This window comes from Sardina pilchardus, chromosome 8 (genome assembly GCF_963854185.1).
Source record: "Sardina pilchardus chromosome 8, fSarPil1.1, whole genome shotgun sequence".
NCBI classification, from domain to species: Eukaryota; Metazoa; Chordata; class Actinopteri; order Clupeiformes; family Clupeidae; genus Sardina; species Sardina pilchardus.
In genome coordinates, this window is record NC_085001.1 from 34,611,083 (window position 1) to 34,630,336 (window position 19,254).

General features: G+C 38.6%; 1 protein-coding gene across 1 annotated transcript in view; it reads left to right on the plus strand.

Annotated features, from left to right (window-relative positions):
- Positions 1-15,925, plus strand: part of svopa (SV2 related protein a) — a 41,413-nt gene extending 25,488 nt beyond the window's left edge. Inside the window, exons 10-16 of the mRNA XM_062543758.1 lie at positions 8,886-8,959; positions 9,899-9,975; positions 10,072-10,173; positions 10,255-10,366; positions 11,156-11,237; positions 11,888-11,977; positions 13,133-15,925. Of these exons, the coding sequence (XP_062399742.1) occupies positions 8,886-8,959; positions 9,899-9,975; positions 10,072-10,173; positions 10,255-10,366; positions 11,156-11,237; positions 11,888-11,977; positions 13,133-13,345 (750 nt within the window). The 3' untranslated portion in view covers positions 13,346-15,925. The remainder of the gene's footprint in view (positions 1-8,885; positions 8,960-9,898; positions 9,976-10,071; positions 10,174-10,254; positions 10,367-11,155; positions 11,238-11,887; positions 11,978-13,132) is intronic.
- The last annotated feature ends 3,329 nt before the right edge of the window (positions 15,926-19,254 follow it).

Consider the following 19,254-nt stretch of genomic DNA (forward strand, 5'->3'; position numbering starts at 1 on the left):
GCGTGTTTTAGGGACATTGGAAATGGGCTTCAATGGCCTCTTGGCGAGACGGATCTGCAGTGCAAATCCCAAATATATTTGCGGAAAGTTTGCATGCATATTCCCAGGATAATAAACCATTTGTAATTTTCTTTTGCTGAATTATTCACTTGTAAGTCATTCAAAAAAGCTGAAGAACGATCCTGTTATAAATCATTTGTATGTGACTAAATATTTCCTGAATATTTATACACTTCAGCCAGGGGTATTATATAGCCCAGCTCTCACCAGACCAAACTCAATCTGAGATTGAACAATGAACATTGGTCTGGAGAATCTGTGCTGTATTTCTACTGCACAAGAGGCAGGATCAATGGACATAGTTCAAATTACTCTGCTTGGATAGTCCTTCAACCAATCAGACCAGCGATCCGGGTGCGCCACGTGGATAAGCTGGGTTGTTATTGGTCCCTGCAAATTTGTAATGGAAGCAAGAGAGATAAATGTGCAGGTTTCCAGCCTGAGCTGCAGGGTGAAATCCAATCACTGGCAGATCAGGCTGGGTTTACCCAGTCTAGGTATTACACAAAGACTAACCAGTTTAGCTTTCCCATGGTTCCAGAAGGTGCTTTATGGAGAATAAATTGACATCACTTGTTACAACTCATTTGTAAATGAATGAAGCAGGATTTTGCATCCCCTAATCTAAAGTATGAACAAGTTTACTTTATTCATAAATGCTCACCACACTGCAAATCAAGTTACCTGCAATTATGTAATGAGGTGCGTTTAAAAAAGTTAACTTGGTCATTGTTAAACCACCGTGGTACGACACATCTTTCAGTCAAACAATGACCTTGTAACACCTGTGTCTAGAAAATGTTGTTGTATGGTAGTTGTTCTGTTGTTCATAACACTCCAGTATCAATTACATCAGGCTATAAGTTGATGGTGAAAAACATCACACAATACACAACCAACCTACAGTATAATCGATGGAAGGTAACATTTCTGTCGTGTCCCAATATTTTCTTAATTACAGCCACTGCTCATGGGCGTGAATGTTGATGTTTTGGATGCAGCTGTGTCTTAACACCATTGCAACCTCTGTCGTTCCACCCCTACACTCAGAGATGAATGATGTGATGTAAAATAGCTAAACAGGACACATTTTTAAAAAGATATGTCCAGCAACAGCATAAAGACAGGAGCAGCATATAGGTCAATACTAGAAGTATCACAGTGGTATATAGAAATACAAACAATAAAGACTGTTACTTCACATCCGTCAACACTGCATAAACAATCTGCATTTCCATAAACATGTTTACATTTTTAAAGCTCCATTGTGTAGTTGTTTGGATCGATTCTTAGCAAAAACACGTTTTCTTCCAAAAATGTGTGCTCATTCATGAGTAACTACTTCCATCAACAAAACAATATGGCTCTATGGCGATAGCCATGTTTCGGCCTCCATTTTTACAATACGCTAGCCAAGGAGGGGCATACCTGCCATTCTAGCTCTGCCTTTCGTGTTTGTCGGTCAGTTACCGAACGACAGAGTTGTGCTCGCGGCTGCGGGAAACCGGATATTTCTGGAGGTAAAAGCCCCAGTAAGAACCAAATCAAATTGTGTTTAAATCTATACACCTACAGTATGGCCACCGAAAAATGTAAGGTTCATTTGTCAAATGTTATTATGAGGTAGCAGAATTTAAAAATGTTTGAAAATACTGAATATACAGTAAGCCAAAATATCAAATCCACAACAACATTATTCATCTTGCATGAAGTATGAGCTATAGTTTCAAAGACTTAATACTAATTTATATTTACTTTTCTCATTACGAGAATTAATACTTGATAAGGTTGTGTATTCATGATATATTGTGTCTGCGGACATTTATGAAACAGCTTCCGTAGCTAGTAAATTGTGAATCTGTTGCAATATACCATGTCACTGCTAGATGGGAGAATTTCTCCAAAAAATCAACCCAAGAAATCCACAGTGCAGCTTGTAATCATCTGAAAATACAGCACATTGGTATTTGTTCAAATTGCATGATCAATGAGAGCTTTTACCACCTTTACAACATTTCAGGTAGCTTAGTTTAATAATCTTTTAGAGTAAAGGGAAGTGTTCACTTTAAACAATAAATTGTAACAGCATGGCAATAACAAGTAGAACAATTGTTGAGAGAAGTGTTTCTGTAGAACTACAATTTCTGGAATTCAGGATATCACCAAAGCGCACATTATTTAAAAAATGTGTCCTGCTATTTTACATTATATACAACATTGGATTAATTTAACAAATGAATGAGTGGAATAATTGATTGAGGAGCCATGCCATTTTTTCTTAGGCTCATTTCTTACAAAGCTTTTCACCTGTAACTTATGTAGCCAGGCGCGTAGGAACATTTTAATTAGCATTGGGGGGGACAAGGAGAACGTCCGAATTTGTTTTATATTAACAAATAAAGGGGGGCGAAGTAGACCATAATCCTCTGCGTATAGGTCACACAAGAGATAAAAAACCTATTGCTGAAGTTTTAATGAATAGAATAGAATAGAATAGAATAGAATAGAATATATACTTTTTTGATCCCGTGAGGGAAATTCAGTTCTCTGCATTTAACCTGTTGAGGAGTGAATTATTTTCCAAGTTCCTTCTAGAATTCAATGCAAACGATCTATAGTTTCAGTGTTCTGTATACAGTCTGTGGGGAAAATCTCGGAGGGTAATTGTCTCATCATAATGCGGAACTCTCAGTTCACCGAACATTCTAATCACATATTTGTGACCGTACCCCTCAACAGGTTAACCCAATTTAACCGAATTAGTGAACACACAGCACACAGTGAACACACAGTGAGGTGAATCACACAACCCAGAGCAGTGAGCTGCCTGCCCAACCAGCGGCGCTCGGGGAGCAGTGAGGGGTTAGGTGCCTTGCTCAAGGGCACTTCAGCCGTGGTGGACTGGTCGGGGATCGAACCGGCAACCCTCCGGTTACAAGCCCGATGCGCTAACCAGTACACCTCGGCTGCCCCAATGGCCCTCTGTAAGATGCTGCTGTGAAAATATGTATTTCAGTCTTTTTCTTTGATATGTAACCTATTTTGGAACTGATTGGGAGGAACATCTGCGCATATTCAGAATATTCTTCCCTGAAAATGCACACAGCTATGTCTGTAGGACAACCTAAACTGACTTCCCCAATGCTTCCCCGCAGCACATTTCATTTTAAAAGCATAATATAGAATGAACAAATGTATGGACTTGCTATATTAAATCCAGGTAACCTGATAATTAGGCTTTGTGCCACGTCCGAGAGGTATCACTGTATGAGTTAATAATCATCTAGCAACAAATTTATATTGTGTTGTTTAATGTACATGGATGGGTCACCTTAATCGTTATCAGAAAAATGGCCTCCCGAGATTTTTTCAGGAGCTGCCACTGGAAAGTTCTTATAGCATTTATTAGAACTTAGCTACTCTGCTTCCACGCTAAAGGTTTGGCTGCTATGTCTGCTTGCCACTTTATGCTGAAACCGAATAATGCCAGAAGCACATCCCCTTGCTTTTCACTACCTAAGAGGCCCACAGCACCTTCGGTCACTGTACACTTCAGTACTTCATCAATGTCATGGGACCTTATATCTCCAGCACTCTTTGAGCTTTTCTATGCTATCATTTAAGACTCTCCTTCTCATTGCCCTAACTTCAAGGTCAAGCGAGTGACAGCGCCCCGCAAAATAATCAAACTACCTGCTTTCCACCCTACGTTCAGCAGGGAGAGGAATGGCCACATAACCAGGCAGCTGTTAGTCTGCTACGGAACTCAAATGACTGGCCTTGCACTTTCAAAACAGAGGCTCACCCACTGGCTAGTAGAAGTCATCAATCTAGCATACGAAGTGTCAGGATTGCCTCCCCCCTTAATGCTTGAGTGCACACTCCACTAGGCGGCATGAAAAAGAGTATCAATACCGTCACCCGTCCTTATACAACTGTCCAACAAACAAAAGCCACCAGTCACTGACTTCCCCAGTGATGAACGCTCTTGCCGTATTCCAAAGTCAAGGAAGCATTCTCATTGGCCACCTTTTCAAGGACAGGTGATCAAACTCTGCCGAGCAAGAATTAAGAATCAAGGATGCATCTGTGGCTTCTCGGGTGAACAGAAATGACCATAATCCTCTGCGTAGCAATGCCATTGTTTTTAGATTGTTGCTAAAATCTGATTGGAATCCTATAGGACTTTTTGATAAGGGTGGGCACAATAAACCGAGCAATTTCCGACTAAAACAATAACGTTATCAAGATATGTATAACATTACTTAATACTTGAATGAAAATAACGTTCATGTACTAATGTAATCATGTACTGGTGACCACAGACAGTAAAAGAAAGCCTGTGACCTCACCTACCGGTCACAGTATGGTAAGCAAGAAGGCAGTAACTGCGTTTTTGGTCTATTTTTTTTTATTATAATTTTCATAACATTCAACTTGTTATGAAGATTGATATTTACCAAAAATAAGTTAATGTTAAGTAACAAAACCTCCACATGTCCAATAATTCACCTACAACTACTTAGGCTGAACAGCAGGATAACTTTATGGTAATTTCTTTCTGTTTTTTCAGTTGGCAGTTACTGCCTTTTTGCTTTGTAGGGCAGTAATACACCATCATATTATGAGACAGTACTGTCTACAATACAGCATCATATTGTGAGACAGTACGGTCTACGATACAGCATCATAATGTGAGACAGTATGGTCTACGATACAGCATCATATTGTGAGACTATATTCAATTGGCCTTCCTTGTGGACCCCAGCATGATCTATTAACATTATTAATGTAGCAACCAGCATAGCAACCACTTAATTTGGCATAGCAGCCACTATATGTACCCTATCAACCATGTTAATTACCCTAGTGACAACCTGATAACCACCACTGTAATGTCAACCTAGCAACCAACATGATTACCCTTGCAATCAGCAGAGCAACCACTTTATTTGGCAAAGCAACCACAATATGTACCCTAGCAACACCCTAGTAACATCTTAATTACTCTACAACCCAGCAACCACACCCACTATAATGTCAACCATAGCAACCACCATAGCAACCAACATGATTACCCTAAAAACCAGCATAGCAACCATCTTATTTGGCATAGCAACCATCATATGTACCCTAGCAACGCCATTGTAACTATCTCTGCATTATTTGTTTTTAGTATGATATTTTATATCATATATTTTGCATTTTCATGCACTGATAATTCCTTGCATTTGTAATCACTTTCTGCAGTAAGAAGGTGGGAAATAGGATTAAGGCGAGACACGGCAGGTGAAAATATTGTTTTTCCATGCATCGGCCAATTTTGAGATTTTGTGCTAGTTTGCTACCTTAGCATGTATTCTTTCACCCTGCTACAACAAAGTCCGATTTGCACATTTAGGTGTTTATTTCGTGACATTTTGTCTATTCGCGCCTATATATTTTTCCTAATTTCACCAAAAGTTCCCATTCTTAAGTGTCATGTCCTACCGCGACTGTGATCTGAAGCATATCGTGTGTGACACCGTTGGAAAGCCCTGTTCCAAGTGCATGACGCTATTCATCCAAATATGGGCATTTCCTTTGTATTAGCAACCAATCGCGAAAGTTCATAGGCGGGTCTAGGCTTTAGAACGGTATCTCAATGGCTGTGTTTCTATGGTTTCAAGGCTGTTTTCTCGAAACGAGTTTCCTCCGGTTTCCTCTCCCACTCTAAGCTCAAAAACTCCACTTCTGTATCACCTACATACACCAAACTTTCCAGTTTTATTCCTAAGTAAATTGTGAAGACTTGTCCAGAGGGGTTTGTTGATTTATCATTCTAAGCCTGATTTATATGACATTTTATTCTTAAAAATGAGGCGAAAATCTAAATTTTATGGGTATTGGCAATTTTTTCAGGTTTACTGGAAAACAAAATGAAATATCCATAAACCCCTCTGAACATGTCTTTGAATCTACTATATTTACAAAATGAAAAAAGAATTTTGGACCTGGCTTTGTCTAATGTTGAGTTTTCGTGGTTTGAAATATATGCAAATTAGCATACTAATGCGCATACTTAATGAAAAAACGCCTAATTAGCATATTTAAACATTACATTACATAAAACTTGCAATACATTTTTTTCACACATTTATGTGAGTAATCAGCTGGTGAAGTTTCATGAAGATATCTTTAACTTAAAAATGTTACCCTATTCACCTGCAGTGTCTCGCCTTAAGTGGATTCCAGTTTCATTAAAGGGCCACTCTTCACTCTTCACTCTTGAAAGTGGCCCCTTTCTCGTTTTCCTCATACATGTCATATATAGCCCTTACAGTTAAGTTTTATATGTTTCAGGTTACACAGATTTACTAATGATCTTATAATGGTCTTATATGGGACAAGCTTCCAACCCAAATGGAAAAGAAATAGACAAATCATACACAATTTTACCATGTTTTATCTGAATCCTGATAGATTTATATATGACAGTGAAACCATTATAAGATCCTTAGGAAATCTGTGTATGACATTGTATGAGGAAAACGAGAAAGGGGCCACTTTCAAGAGTAAATCTTACAAGTTTTGTAAAACACATTGCTGGCAGTATACTGTAAGTTTTTTCTATTTCTTTTTCATATGGGTAGTGGCAGGCTAGCACATACTGTACCGCTGACTTGCGCTGGATGAAATGTGCTAAAAACGGTCTCCACTGATTAATGACACACTGGAAAAGAGGTCCAAAATTCCTAACTACCCCTTTAAATTAATATTGAATAAAAAAACAAGATAAACAGATCATTTAGATGTTACAATTGTTTATTTGCAGTGAGCTACCCTTGCCTTGCCTACAGACTAGTGGCAGGCCTAAAACCGTCCTATTCCTGACAGTGTTGCTTTGTTTAGCCTATAAGATAAGGTTTATAATATTTCAGGTTTTTTACCCTCAGTAAATGTCATGTTAAGGTGAGTTTAACAGCTGTGACCTGATTAGACCTTTACATTATTCAGCACTTGTTCAGGAGGCTTATTCCATTGTTGTGGTATGTGATTAAATTAAATTCACAATAGACTTAAAATTAGTTGAATATAACAACCTATGTAGGTTTTTGTAGAGATCGCTATGACATGTGACCAACATCATCAAAACACAAAGAATTATGGGTATGTTTGGCTCGCCTGATGCCAGCCCATGTAAACTACTGTTCTGGGTCTATGATCTGGCATGATAATAATGAAAACTAAGCGTGAAAAAATAGTGTGAAAAACAGAACATAATCTTGCGCTTCCTTGCTGCTGCTATCCATGCCATTCCTCGTCTTTTTTTTCACCTCTGAAACATGGCGTGTACTATTATTTTTCCACGCTGGAAAACGATAAAAGATAAGCTTCATGTTACTCTATTGAAATTTATAACACAGCAGGTAAACGGCATTTCGACAACTGCACTATTTTGTTCCCGCACACCAGTAAAACTACATTAGTTTTGGGCCGCCAATTCCCAAAATGCGTTTTACGTCACGTTCTCAATCTCTATAGGCTGTACTGTAATATGCTATGAAGGCATGGAATATATTTTAAGTAAATGTATCAATTAGTTTAAGAGGTTATTTTTCAAAACTTTTGTATGTCATGGCGCCAAAACTCTCCAGCGGCACCCAGTCAATAATTAGTATTTTTGAATATGATATGATACAGTATATGATTGAATGTGATACCTTGACTAGGTGGCAAAGTATGTGAGACAACAAGGGTGTGTGTATTCGTGTTGTTACTGTGTATGGTAGTGTGCCTATTTGGAATAAAGTCCAGCGCCTAGACCAGGGTGTAGACATAGCATTAACTTTGAAATCATCGGTCCACCCTTAGCAATCACATTGATCAGAGATTCGATATTTGCTGTCAATTTCTGCGTTTTCCAAATACAATTTTTTTTTATGTTTGTAGCCTGTAGTCATTGCTTCTACCATTTGCCACAGTCAGTTTTGATTTTGTCATACAATCTCATTGTTGATTGGCCTGAAATTTTAGTGTTTCATTCAGACTGATATCTACTTGAAAGGAGAAAGGTGGGTGTGGCCAGACTAGTATGTAGCACCACCTGGTAAATATGCTTGTTAACTGCATAATAGTATTACACAAGATAACTTAATTCTGAAAATGTATGGTTTACCATAACCCTAAACACTACACTTGAAATGTGTTGTAGTGGACATCAAAAACAAAGTCAATTTCTTACCATTAGTATGAGGTTGGATATTGGTAAAACTCTTTGTATGGTTCATTGTTGTTCCTTATGGTATCAACATCTATGTAATGCAAGAAAAAGAACATGTGGCAACATATGTGTGGAATTCATATTTGTGACAGCGTTTGACGGAAAACGGTGGTTAAAATTAGGTTAATTAACTATCAATCATTTAGTCAGTTTTTAGATTATACATGTTTTATTCATTACAACAATTCTAGGACAGAAAAATGTACATGTTCTGGTTGAATGTCCCCAAGATTGCACAAAATATGGTTGGTCGTCGAGCAAAAACTTGGGGTGGGGGTTTAACATGAAGGCACATGACCCCACATAGAAGAAAACCTTGTCATTTCATGTGCATCAGTGGTCCGGTGTCCTGCGAATCATCAACCAAATGGGTGGGGGAACAAAAGACACCTTAACAAAGCCAATATGACTACTTAACATACTTATTCAAACCTATGTTTTTGTTCTTGTACTGTGTACAGTGAAACCTAGTGAACAGGTGAGTGTAAAATTGATATTCTAAGTTTTGATTGTTTTAGTTACTGTGACACCATTAATAATGTTATTGTGACTTTGTCAAAAGGAGGACCGAGGGAAATTTCAGGACCTATTTTCCCCACACTTTCGTTGGACTACAATTCTATTATGGTTTATCTGGTAAGACATAGAGATTTTTATATAAATGTTCCAGACAACGGCAACCATATCAACTGGTATGATGGTATGATGGTAACAGCTGATGTACAGTATACATTTTGCTTACTGTAGGTACATTACTGTTGGTAGTGAAGGTCATGTGGCATTTTAGGGTTTCATTATCATAATGTTGTAATTTTTAAACATCAAAAAACCATGACAATATCGACTCTTAAGCCCGGCGCCCACCGAACACAACGTTCAGCGGTGTTCGGCTGTCTGGGCGGATTTTAGAATAGTTTTCTATCTCTGTGCGCGGCAGACGTTTCTAGTATGCTTTGCTCTATTGGAAACGATGGAGTTCTAATTTGTTTATTGGCGCGCCGTGCCGTCTACGTGTCCGGTGGGCACCGGCCTTTAAGAGAGGGCTTTAGTTTTTCTTGTATTTCTTAAATTAATGTGTCCCATCCCATCCAAAGAGCACCTCAGACAAACTCTAGGCCTATGTGAGTCCAGAAAACAGGAAGTGTCATTTTTTACTTATTTGAACATGTTTGTGTGCACAAAATGAATATAGGCCATTTTTCGTTTACTTTGTAAGGCTTACTGGGAGTGGTATGTCAAGCACACTACTGTACTGTATATTGCAGCTGAACTGCCAAACCCCTATAGACGGCAAATAAGTACACTTTAGGTCTGTTGTGTTCACACACACACACACACACACACACACACACACACACACACACACACACACACACACACACACTAGATTCTTAATTACTTTCATTGCCTTACGTTCAATGCCATTCTTATGAGGCTGAGGAGTTGTGCCAGTTAGATTTTAGAACATTTAGAAATAGTTCTGAGGCTTTAATGCTGCTCTATCCCATAATGAATTGTGAAATGTTTCACTCATGTTACCCTATCTGTAAATGACAGTTGAAACATCTGTTCTAGGTTCTCGAATGCATTCTCTTACTATGGTCTTGTTCTGCTGACAACAGAGCTTTTCCAGGAGGGAGATACTTGTGGAGGTGTGTCTTGAAGAGAGGACTGTCTGTATTTGTGTCCCAAATGATCTATTCTGTGACAGGAACTTGAGATAAAGTTTCATTAGATGTCCTTTCCAGGTTCCAGAGCCAGTAAAGAGCCAGTCTGTAGCCTGGAGTGTAAATACCTAAACTCGGATGACTACAAAGACCTACTGTGGACCACTCTTTCAGAATTCCCAGGTAATTGCTTCATCTCAAAGCTTGCTCCATACATTGTCTTAATTCAGGATAGTTTCTAATCTGCTGTTTTGATTCACACAGGTCTGCTGGTGACCTTGTGGGCAATTGATCGCATTGGTAGAAGAAAGACCATGGCACTGTGTTTTTTCATCTTCTCCTTCTGTATTTTGCTACTCTATGCTTGTGTAGGGAGGTGAGCACACATTAAATGTTTTAGTGATAAATCACCTTGCCTATTTGTAACCTATTTGAGGTTTGCCTCTGGTTACCTTGTTGCAATGAAGGCCACCATGATTGGAGAGTGTGATTGAGCATCTCTGAGCATAAAATCCTATCCGACTTTGCATTCAAGTAATTTTTCTGGAGTTGGAGATTGATATTTCTGAATGACCGACAGGTCATGTAAACAGTAAGAATCCATGATTTTCAACAGTTACGCAGAAAAATAATTAGGTCTGTAGAATAAGCCTTGGAGGCCCTGACGGTCCATCACTGACACCACCCTTACCTGGTTCCTTTTGTTCACTCAAGTGTGCCAAGCTTAGCTGCTGCAAGCGGAGATGTGTACCATTCTTTGAAGAAAGCTAAATTGATCAGGCAAACACAACTTCTTTTAAATGGGATCCAAATTAAACCATAAGGCATCACATAATCGTGTGATCATTACAAAAAAAAAAAATAGTAGTAAGGAATTCAAAAGTTTATATATCGTATTACTACCTCCTTTAGCATCAATGCCAGCTCATAGTCTTTTGCAACAGTTGATGTGATGATTGTGATGATGATTGCTTCATCACTATCTGTAAATAAAAGAGGTTATCAGCATTTTTCTGACCAATATTTCATTACATACAGGGTGTGTAAACTATATAAAAAAGAAACTGGTACTACTGTATATTAAAAGATGACAGTATTATAACATTTGGAGCTAAACATTGTGGAGACTGTGATTGTAACAGCTGGTCCTATCTGTCTGTGGCAGGACGTTTCTGACTGTGCTGATATTCATCGCAAGAGCTTTCATTGCAGGAGGTTTCCAGGCTGCTTATGTTTATACCCCAGAGGTAAACTGCTCATCTACCCTACTTTGATACCTATTTTAGTTTTAGGAAAGTGGATTAGATTAGGGGCGTCACTAGCAGTTGAAAACATAGAGTCTACACGGTTCTCATAATTCCTATTTTGCCTGCCCTTGCTGATCACGTTTGATAAATTAACCTAATCCAGCCTCATTTGCACCACATTGATTTAATATTATAAACAATAATATTTTGACAATTGATCAATTTAGTTTTTAATTTGATTAAAACATTCAATTAAAATGTATCTGTTGCTATCTTGACATTTCCGGTTGCTATGACAATCGAACTAGGCCAAATAGCCTTACCACCAAGCAGAGTGGCGTTTTAAAAAGCAAGATGGTTCATGTTATGTGCAGCGTAAGGAAAACTAATAATTAAAGACTCACTAATTCAATTCCACAGTACAAAGGCAAAATAAGATACAGGCCAGCACTGTTTGGCCAGCTCCAAAATAGGCTAGTGAGTGCAGAGCAGGCTGATAACTAACCTGAACGTGTAAATGACGAAAACAGCATTCTGCAACTCCATGTCCTTGTTGCCTCCTTGTCCTCATTTCCTTTATGATTTCCTGAGAACTTTTTATACCAAATGCAAACAATGACTCTCTCTCGTGATTATAATGTCTTTTAAAGGTGTACCCTACAGCCACCAGAGCCCTGGGTTTGGGCACAAGCAGTGGAATGGCGAGAGTCGGGGCTCTTATTACACCTTTTGTGGCACAGGTGCAGTAAAACACAATTACTTCTTACAGTGAATCTTAAGTAGGCAAACTTCATATTTCATGCCGAAACTGTTGGCCTACTTAATACATCTATGTTTTAGTTCTTCTGCAAATAGATATTTAAGATACAATCCCAATACACAACATGTGCTTGATTGTACTTATGAATGCCAACTTGGTATACAGCAGCATGTTTCTATGTGTAATTTGGTAAAAATCGATCATTTAGAATTCTGAACAGTGAAGTTGTCCAGTTGATTCAGAACATGGCAACAGAATTTGCATGCTGCTTTGGGACTATACACTCCTTTAATGTATTGTCATTTGTCATGAAATATTTTTTACCAAGTCTCTGGAATCTATTCTCATAAAACAGTATGTAATGTCAAACATCCTTAAAGGAACACTTCACATACTATGATACTTCACATACTATGAATAACTATGTTATTCCCTTAGTAGTCACACGACCAAGTATGGTGAGACAAAATAAAACGTGAGCCAGTGAGTGCACTCATTGAAACGTGAGAGGTATGTATCAACTCGTCTTAGTTAAAGGAACACTTCACCGTTTTTTCATATTAAACTATGTTATTCCCTTAACTAAGACGAGTTGACATACAGTACCTCTCACGTTTCAATGCGTGCACTCACTGGCTCTGGCGCACGGCGCTACTTTGATAGCGCTTAGTTAGCCCAGTTCAATTCAATAGGATCCAAACAGAGATGAATTTAGAAACGACCAAACACCTCCATGTTTTCCCTATTAAAATACAGTAACACAAGTAGTCACACGACCAAATATGGTGAGACAAAAGCGGGTAAGAGGGGAAAATATGTTGTGTGGTGGAATAACAATTGGGAGCACTTAGACTCGGCGCAGTAATATCCTCACTCCAAAGTGAAACTGAAAGTACAAGAGTGATGATATTACTTGTTCCTTTAAAACAAGTTAGTATGCACACTAGCTAGTACCCAAAGGTTACGTTTTAATAAATATGAATCATTTGTAAGTGTATGCACCCTTGATACATGATATTGCTACTTTAATTTTGTAGTACAAACATCATCATAATTACTCGGAATGTCATCTGAAATGTAGCCCTAGCATAACAATGTTGTCTTTAATGTAATGTGCTTTCTGTTATTATCTCAGGTAATGTTGGAGTCATCGGTGTATCTCACCCTGTCTGTGTACTGCTGCTGTTGTCTGCTGGCAGCGATTGCCTCCTGCATGCTGCCTATTGAGACCACAGGACGTGGCCTGCAGGAGTCCAGTCACTGCGAGTGGGGCCAAGAGATGATGGGTCGAGACTCTGCCAACAGCCCTGGTGGTGTCCTCAATCCAAACTGTAACCCTGATGACTGAATGGACAAGAAATAGAACAAAACACTACAGAGGAGAAACAAAAATTCAGCATGTACTTATTTTGAAGGAAGGTTTTGCTCATTCATTTGTTGGTATCAAGTGTAATTATATGGATATCTTCCAATCAATCAGTACCATATGTCATTTGATATTCATAGATCAGCATCATTATGTTTAAATCAACAAAGGCGGTTTTCATCATTACCTCTCACCCATGTGTTTTTGTTGTTTTTAGCAGGATTTTCTATTAGACCCATTGTTCATGAACCTTGGTGCAAGTGTCTTGCATGGGCCAAGGAGGATCCCATTAAATGTTGAAGCAGATCTGACTTGTGGGACACCTACAGTGTGGGGTCACGCTTTATTTTCTGCTGCATGTGTTCAAACAGAACAGTGGGTTTTATTTTGACAGGGTTGAGTCTGCAGTTCCATTCTAGACATTTCCACCAAGTTTCGTGGAAATTGGCTAGTAGTTTTTACATGATTCTGTCAAACCAACCAACTATCCAGGCAACAAACAGAAAGGAAACATTTCCTCCCCCCAAATAAGAAAGCATACAAAGTATGATCGAATGAGGGTTCAGAATGAGATATTTGGGTTCAAAATGACAGCATATCTCAAATTTAAGTTAACTACTTTACCCATTTCCAAGTTCAAAAAAGCCCCCATGGTGGTAACAGGTAACATGTTTGCAATGATGTTTTTGTCTTTGTTGACATACAATCATGCCTCTGAATATATTTATTTTTATATGATTTACACTTGAAGTCAGTAACAAGAAGTTTTTCCCTAGCCACTGTCACCTAAGTGAGGTCTTGAGCGCTGTAAAACCATTTTACATTAACATGTACATTTATTAATTTAGCAGATGCTTTCATCCAAATTGTAGTTGTATTTGAATTAATACTTTTCCATTGTTATTGACATTCATATTTGCATTCACTAGCAACAAATTCTAATTTCTCATATGATCAAAACATTGAGTAAACAGACAAATAATGTCTTCAATATTAATGTATGTCAGTTGCTCCCTACAATCTCCCTGAGGCTTGGTCTTGTACTCCATGTAACCCTCAGGATAATGTAGCCATGGTTCAGATAAAGCATTAACTCTGTATCTGGGTAATATTGTTTTCACTGTAGTCATTGGACTACAGCTATTGATCCAATCTAATTTGACACTACAGTGGTTTTGTCAAGGTTTCTCAAGGAAAAGGAATCACCTGGTGAAACTGAGGATGCTACATTTTCCTGTCACATGAAACTGTGAGAAATATATGCTAATACAAGCAGGTGGCTATGCAGCCCTTTCTTACAACAAACATGTAGCTCCCTATTTTGACGACACATGGTCTGAGGCATGTGGTTTAAGTGCATCTGGATGTGTCCAGTCCACTTTGCTAGTTTGACAATGGAACAAGTGATCTGACGCCTGGCACATGGTTCAAAAGGGATGTTCTTATGTTAATTAATTATGGGCATGACATCCAATAAACCACTGAGGTTGCCATCTGGCATTCCTTTAAAAGCAAGGAACATGGTGTTATGATGACGAGTTAACACATTGCTCACACACACAATTTTCTTTGAAATAGCAGTATTCCACCAAAGCTTTCTTTGCTAAAATAGGTGCGTGTGTTTGACAAGCAGAATATACAAAAGTCTGTAATAACCTAATAATTGCATTTGTAGGGGAACAAAACACTTAACCCAATAACTTTGCATTTCATTGCCAGGGTCTCATTGGGTCTTGCCTCTAGACAGATCACAAGCAAGACTTCTTGACCTTGCACTCTCAAAATAACCGTAACTGTGCTTCTTAAGAAGAGGCATCATTTTCAGTGGCATCAAAATAGCAAGGCATGATGGCTGCACCTGACCACACCTCATGCTATTTACATAAGTGTCCATAATGTGGGGGGATATTGATCAACTGTATTGGCAACAAACTACTGTAGCAAAGACAGCTGCATAGTACCTGGCACTCTGATGTGCCAGACATAAGATAATAAGACACAAGAGCTCATAATGTTAATACAAATAGAAAAAAAGAGTTGGATTGGGCAGAGGCAAATTAATAAAGAAAGCTCTTGGTTGTCACCCAGCACGTGTGTATTTGTAGCCTATTTGTAGCCTACTTGTTACAATACCAGGCCTACCTGTGTCATGTAGTGTGTATGTGACTGCAGTTTAGATGTGTGAAGATATTGCTGTGAAGATATTTATGTGAGGGATAACAGCTCCATGTACACAATTAAGGTGGAGGCAAAGAACTTTACAATGTGAAGCAAAGTTATAAATTGAATCTGAGTTTGTTGTACTACTTTCTTTGGTTACTGACTGTTGTGATAACGATGGGTATAAGCTTGTTTACAGTTGATTCCATTGTTGCGAAGCCTGCTTCCTAGTTCGACTGTCATACTATGGTTGTTATTATCATTCAAAAGAGCATTGAAATTGAATGGTGATCCTAGGTGATCAGACTGGTATTTCTTGTCTCTGGGGGATAAACAGAATGAATTACTAATAAAAACGTTGAGACTATAACTGTAAGACAAATGTAATAAAAAAAAATACTTTGCAGGGTTCCCATTTCAGCTGGCACTCTTATTTGTATAACACACAATTACAAAAGAGAAATCCAGCGAGTTTTCACATAGCCTAGATCTCCATTTCTAGAGGTCACAGAGTAAGAAACAAAACGAAATCAATTCGCTCAAGTTGCTACATCCAATGCAGCCAGGCAGCTACAGCTACACTCTGGGGGCAGGGCTGTACGCTTAGCACAGGTGCTCCTAAATGAAAACATTTAGGAGCACAGAAAAAAATTTAGGAGCATTATGAATTTTCCTTGAAAACCTTATTGCCTTAAGCAGGATACAGATCATTCACAGGAGTGGCAATCATAGTCTCTGCTCAAACCCTCCACACACACAGAAAATGGCTTGTTTTGTTTCTATTTCATATTTTGAATTCAGAATTTGTATACATTTTGTTAACAATTTATAGCATTTTAGGATCTGCATAATTGCTTGTAGCTTAAAATATTCAGTAATTTGAATACTTCATATTGATTACACTTGTCTTTAATTAATGATATTACAGGGGTGGTGTGTAGGTCTAACTGAGTGCCTGTCACTTTAAGAAGTACCGTACGTGAACATAAAGGTTTCATTCGGTTTTAACAAAATAGTCACGCATAGTTCAAGGATACAATGTTTTCATTAAATAACATGAATTTTCGAAAAACTAACAAAGGTAAAGACAAGTATTTCTGGTGTAATAGAAAAGATGAGAGTCCAGCCATGTTAACTTCTATGATGTAGGTAGCCTACTACCGTGGCATGGCATTGTGAGTTGTCCCATTCACTTTTTCCTTGGTCATGTTCAATTGGCTGGGTGCTTACTCTACCATTACTTGTCTTGGAGTTTGGTATATCTGTTATATCCAATGAGTGACAACCAGTGCTCAAAATAAAACGTTACGGTATTTTCCTGATAACGTTAGTGGAATGGATTTAATGTGAACGTAGCCTAGCCTACATAAAAAGACGCAGAGTGGCTATATGATACAGCGCACATTTGCAATGAAAATGTTCCGCCTTTTTAAAACAGGTGTAGCCTACACCGAATCGTGGTTAAATCCATCATTTAGACAACAGAATCAGTAGGATAGCCTACCATTTTTGTTTCAAAGAAGGCTACAGGCCTATGTCAAATGCAGGCTCGGGTGAAGCTAGGAGGAATTTAACACACGGTTTCCACACCGTGTTTATCAACCGTGATAATAATAATATTTGAAATGAACACGGTAATTGTTATAGTCAACGTTTCTGTCATGATTTACCGTTTCACCGGTAATCGTCACCTAACTGATAACGAACAGATTGCAGTTAAAAGAAGAATGGATTTGGAATGACATTTCTTGCGTGTGTGTGAGAGCGCGAGATTGATGCTGAAAGCGTGAGTGTCCAGCCAGGTGCGTAAGAGTTGTCAACTCTGACATTTGTATACAGATGCGCGGAAATTTTCTTTACCAGTTAGAAACAGCTGGGTTAGCATAGGCTACTACAAACAAACTCCGCTGAAGAATACCACGTCAGGTGAACTATTTCTAGCTGGCAGAAAGCAACTCTTTCGTTTAATAAATTAGGCTACAGCAAGCAAACTACAGGCTTGTTTCTGATATAATCATAGACTGTGTAGAACCTAGATATAGCCTAATACAAAGTTGTTTTCTGCAAGCTAGTTCACGTGACGTGTTGATTCTTCAGTTGAGTTTGTTTGGAGTATCCATGGTAACAGAGTTTTTTTCTGAGACCTGACTCTGACAACTTTTCACCCTAGACTCTTTTGTCTGACTCTTTTTTTCCGAGACCTGACTCTGACAACTTTTCACCCGAGACTTTTTTGTCTGACTCTTTTTTTCCGAGACCTGACTCTGACAACTTTTCACCCGAGACTTTTTTGTCTGACTCTTTTTTTCCGACAGCATTTTTTCTGAGACCTGACTCTGACAACTTTTCACCCGAGACTTTTTTGTCTGACTCTTTTTTTCCGAGACCTGACTCTAACAACTTTTCACCCGAGACTTTTTTGTCTGACTCTTTTTTTCCGACAGCATTTTTTCTGAGACCTGACTCTGACAACTTTTCACCCGAGACTTTTTTGTCTGACTCTGACAGAGGTTTTCCTGACTCTGACACAGTTTTGTCTGAGGATGATAAGGTTTTTCTGACGCTGACATAATTTTGTCTGAGGATGACAAGTTTTTTTCTGACGCTGAGACAGTTTTGTCTGAAGATGACGGTTGTTTTTCTGAGTCTGACACCTGAGTCTGAGGATGTCCTAAAATGTACACCGTACCCTACAAAGCGGAAAGCAAATAGCTTTGATTGAATGCAACAAATGTTGGGAAATTAGCTTATTGTTTAGTTTAGTTTATTCATTTAGTTCAAGACAGGGACAGCTCACAACAAGACATTAACCGTGTACAACAAGAGAATATGCATTGTGCCAGGTTTTGGCTAATTCCTATTTTCCACCTGCAGTCCCTGGGAAGGTTGATGGCATAGTACATGAAAACAAATATAAAAAACATATAAAACAACAAATCTCTCAGAGCAGAGTGTAACATATTATTTCAAGGGGGGGATCTGCAGCATTATGAATAACGTAAAAAGTAAGCAGACATTTCAGTTAAAATGTCATATTTATTGAGTATATGACAGTGATGGTGGTGTTGTGGCTTTTTGTCATGGATTTCGAGGGCAATTCTGTATAATGATTAAAGTGGCTTAAGAACTGTTTTGTTTGACTGAGACCAGCTTGTAATACAATAAAGAAAGTGTGGCATAATCATAGCCAGTGTTAGGAAGGTTACTTTAAAAATGTAATGGGCTCTATTCTCAGGATCAAATGGGCATTGTCGCAAATCAATCGTGCAAGTTTCTTTGGGGGCGGTCCTAGCGCAAAAGGCTATAATGACTGCGTGAAAAGTGAACATTGTGCTCGGCGCAAAGTCAAAAGGGGTTGTCTTAATTTAGTTAATTAGTCTTGGGTGTCTTTTGGGAGTAGCATGCAATAAACCAATTAGATTTCACACTCTCATTCCCTAAAAGCCTGGCACATTGTTCCATGACCTGCTGGTATTATCATGGCGGATTTACCTGGGCGTCTACTCCAAGGGGGCATGACTGCTCTGAAATCATTGGTCGGTATAATGTGCCTTTCATTATACTATATTGCCAAAAGTATTCGCTCACCTGTCTTGACTCTCATATGAACTTCAGTCACATCCCATCCTTAATCCGTAGGGTTTATTATGACATCGGCCCACTCTTTGCAGCTGTAACATATAGACAGAGTTTGGTGTAGATGAACTTGACTGGACAGTACAGAGTCCTGA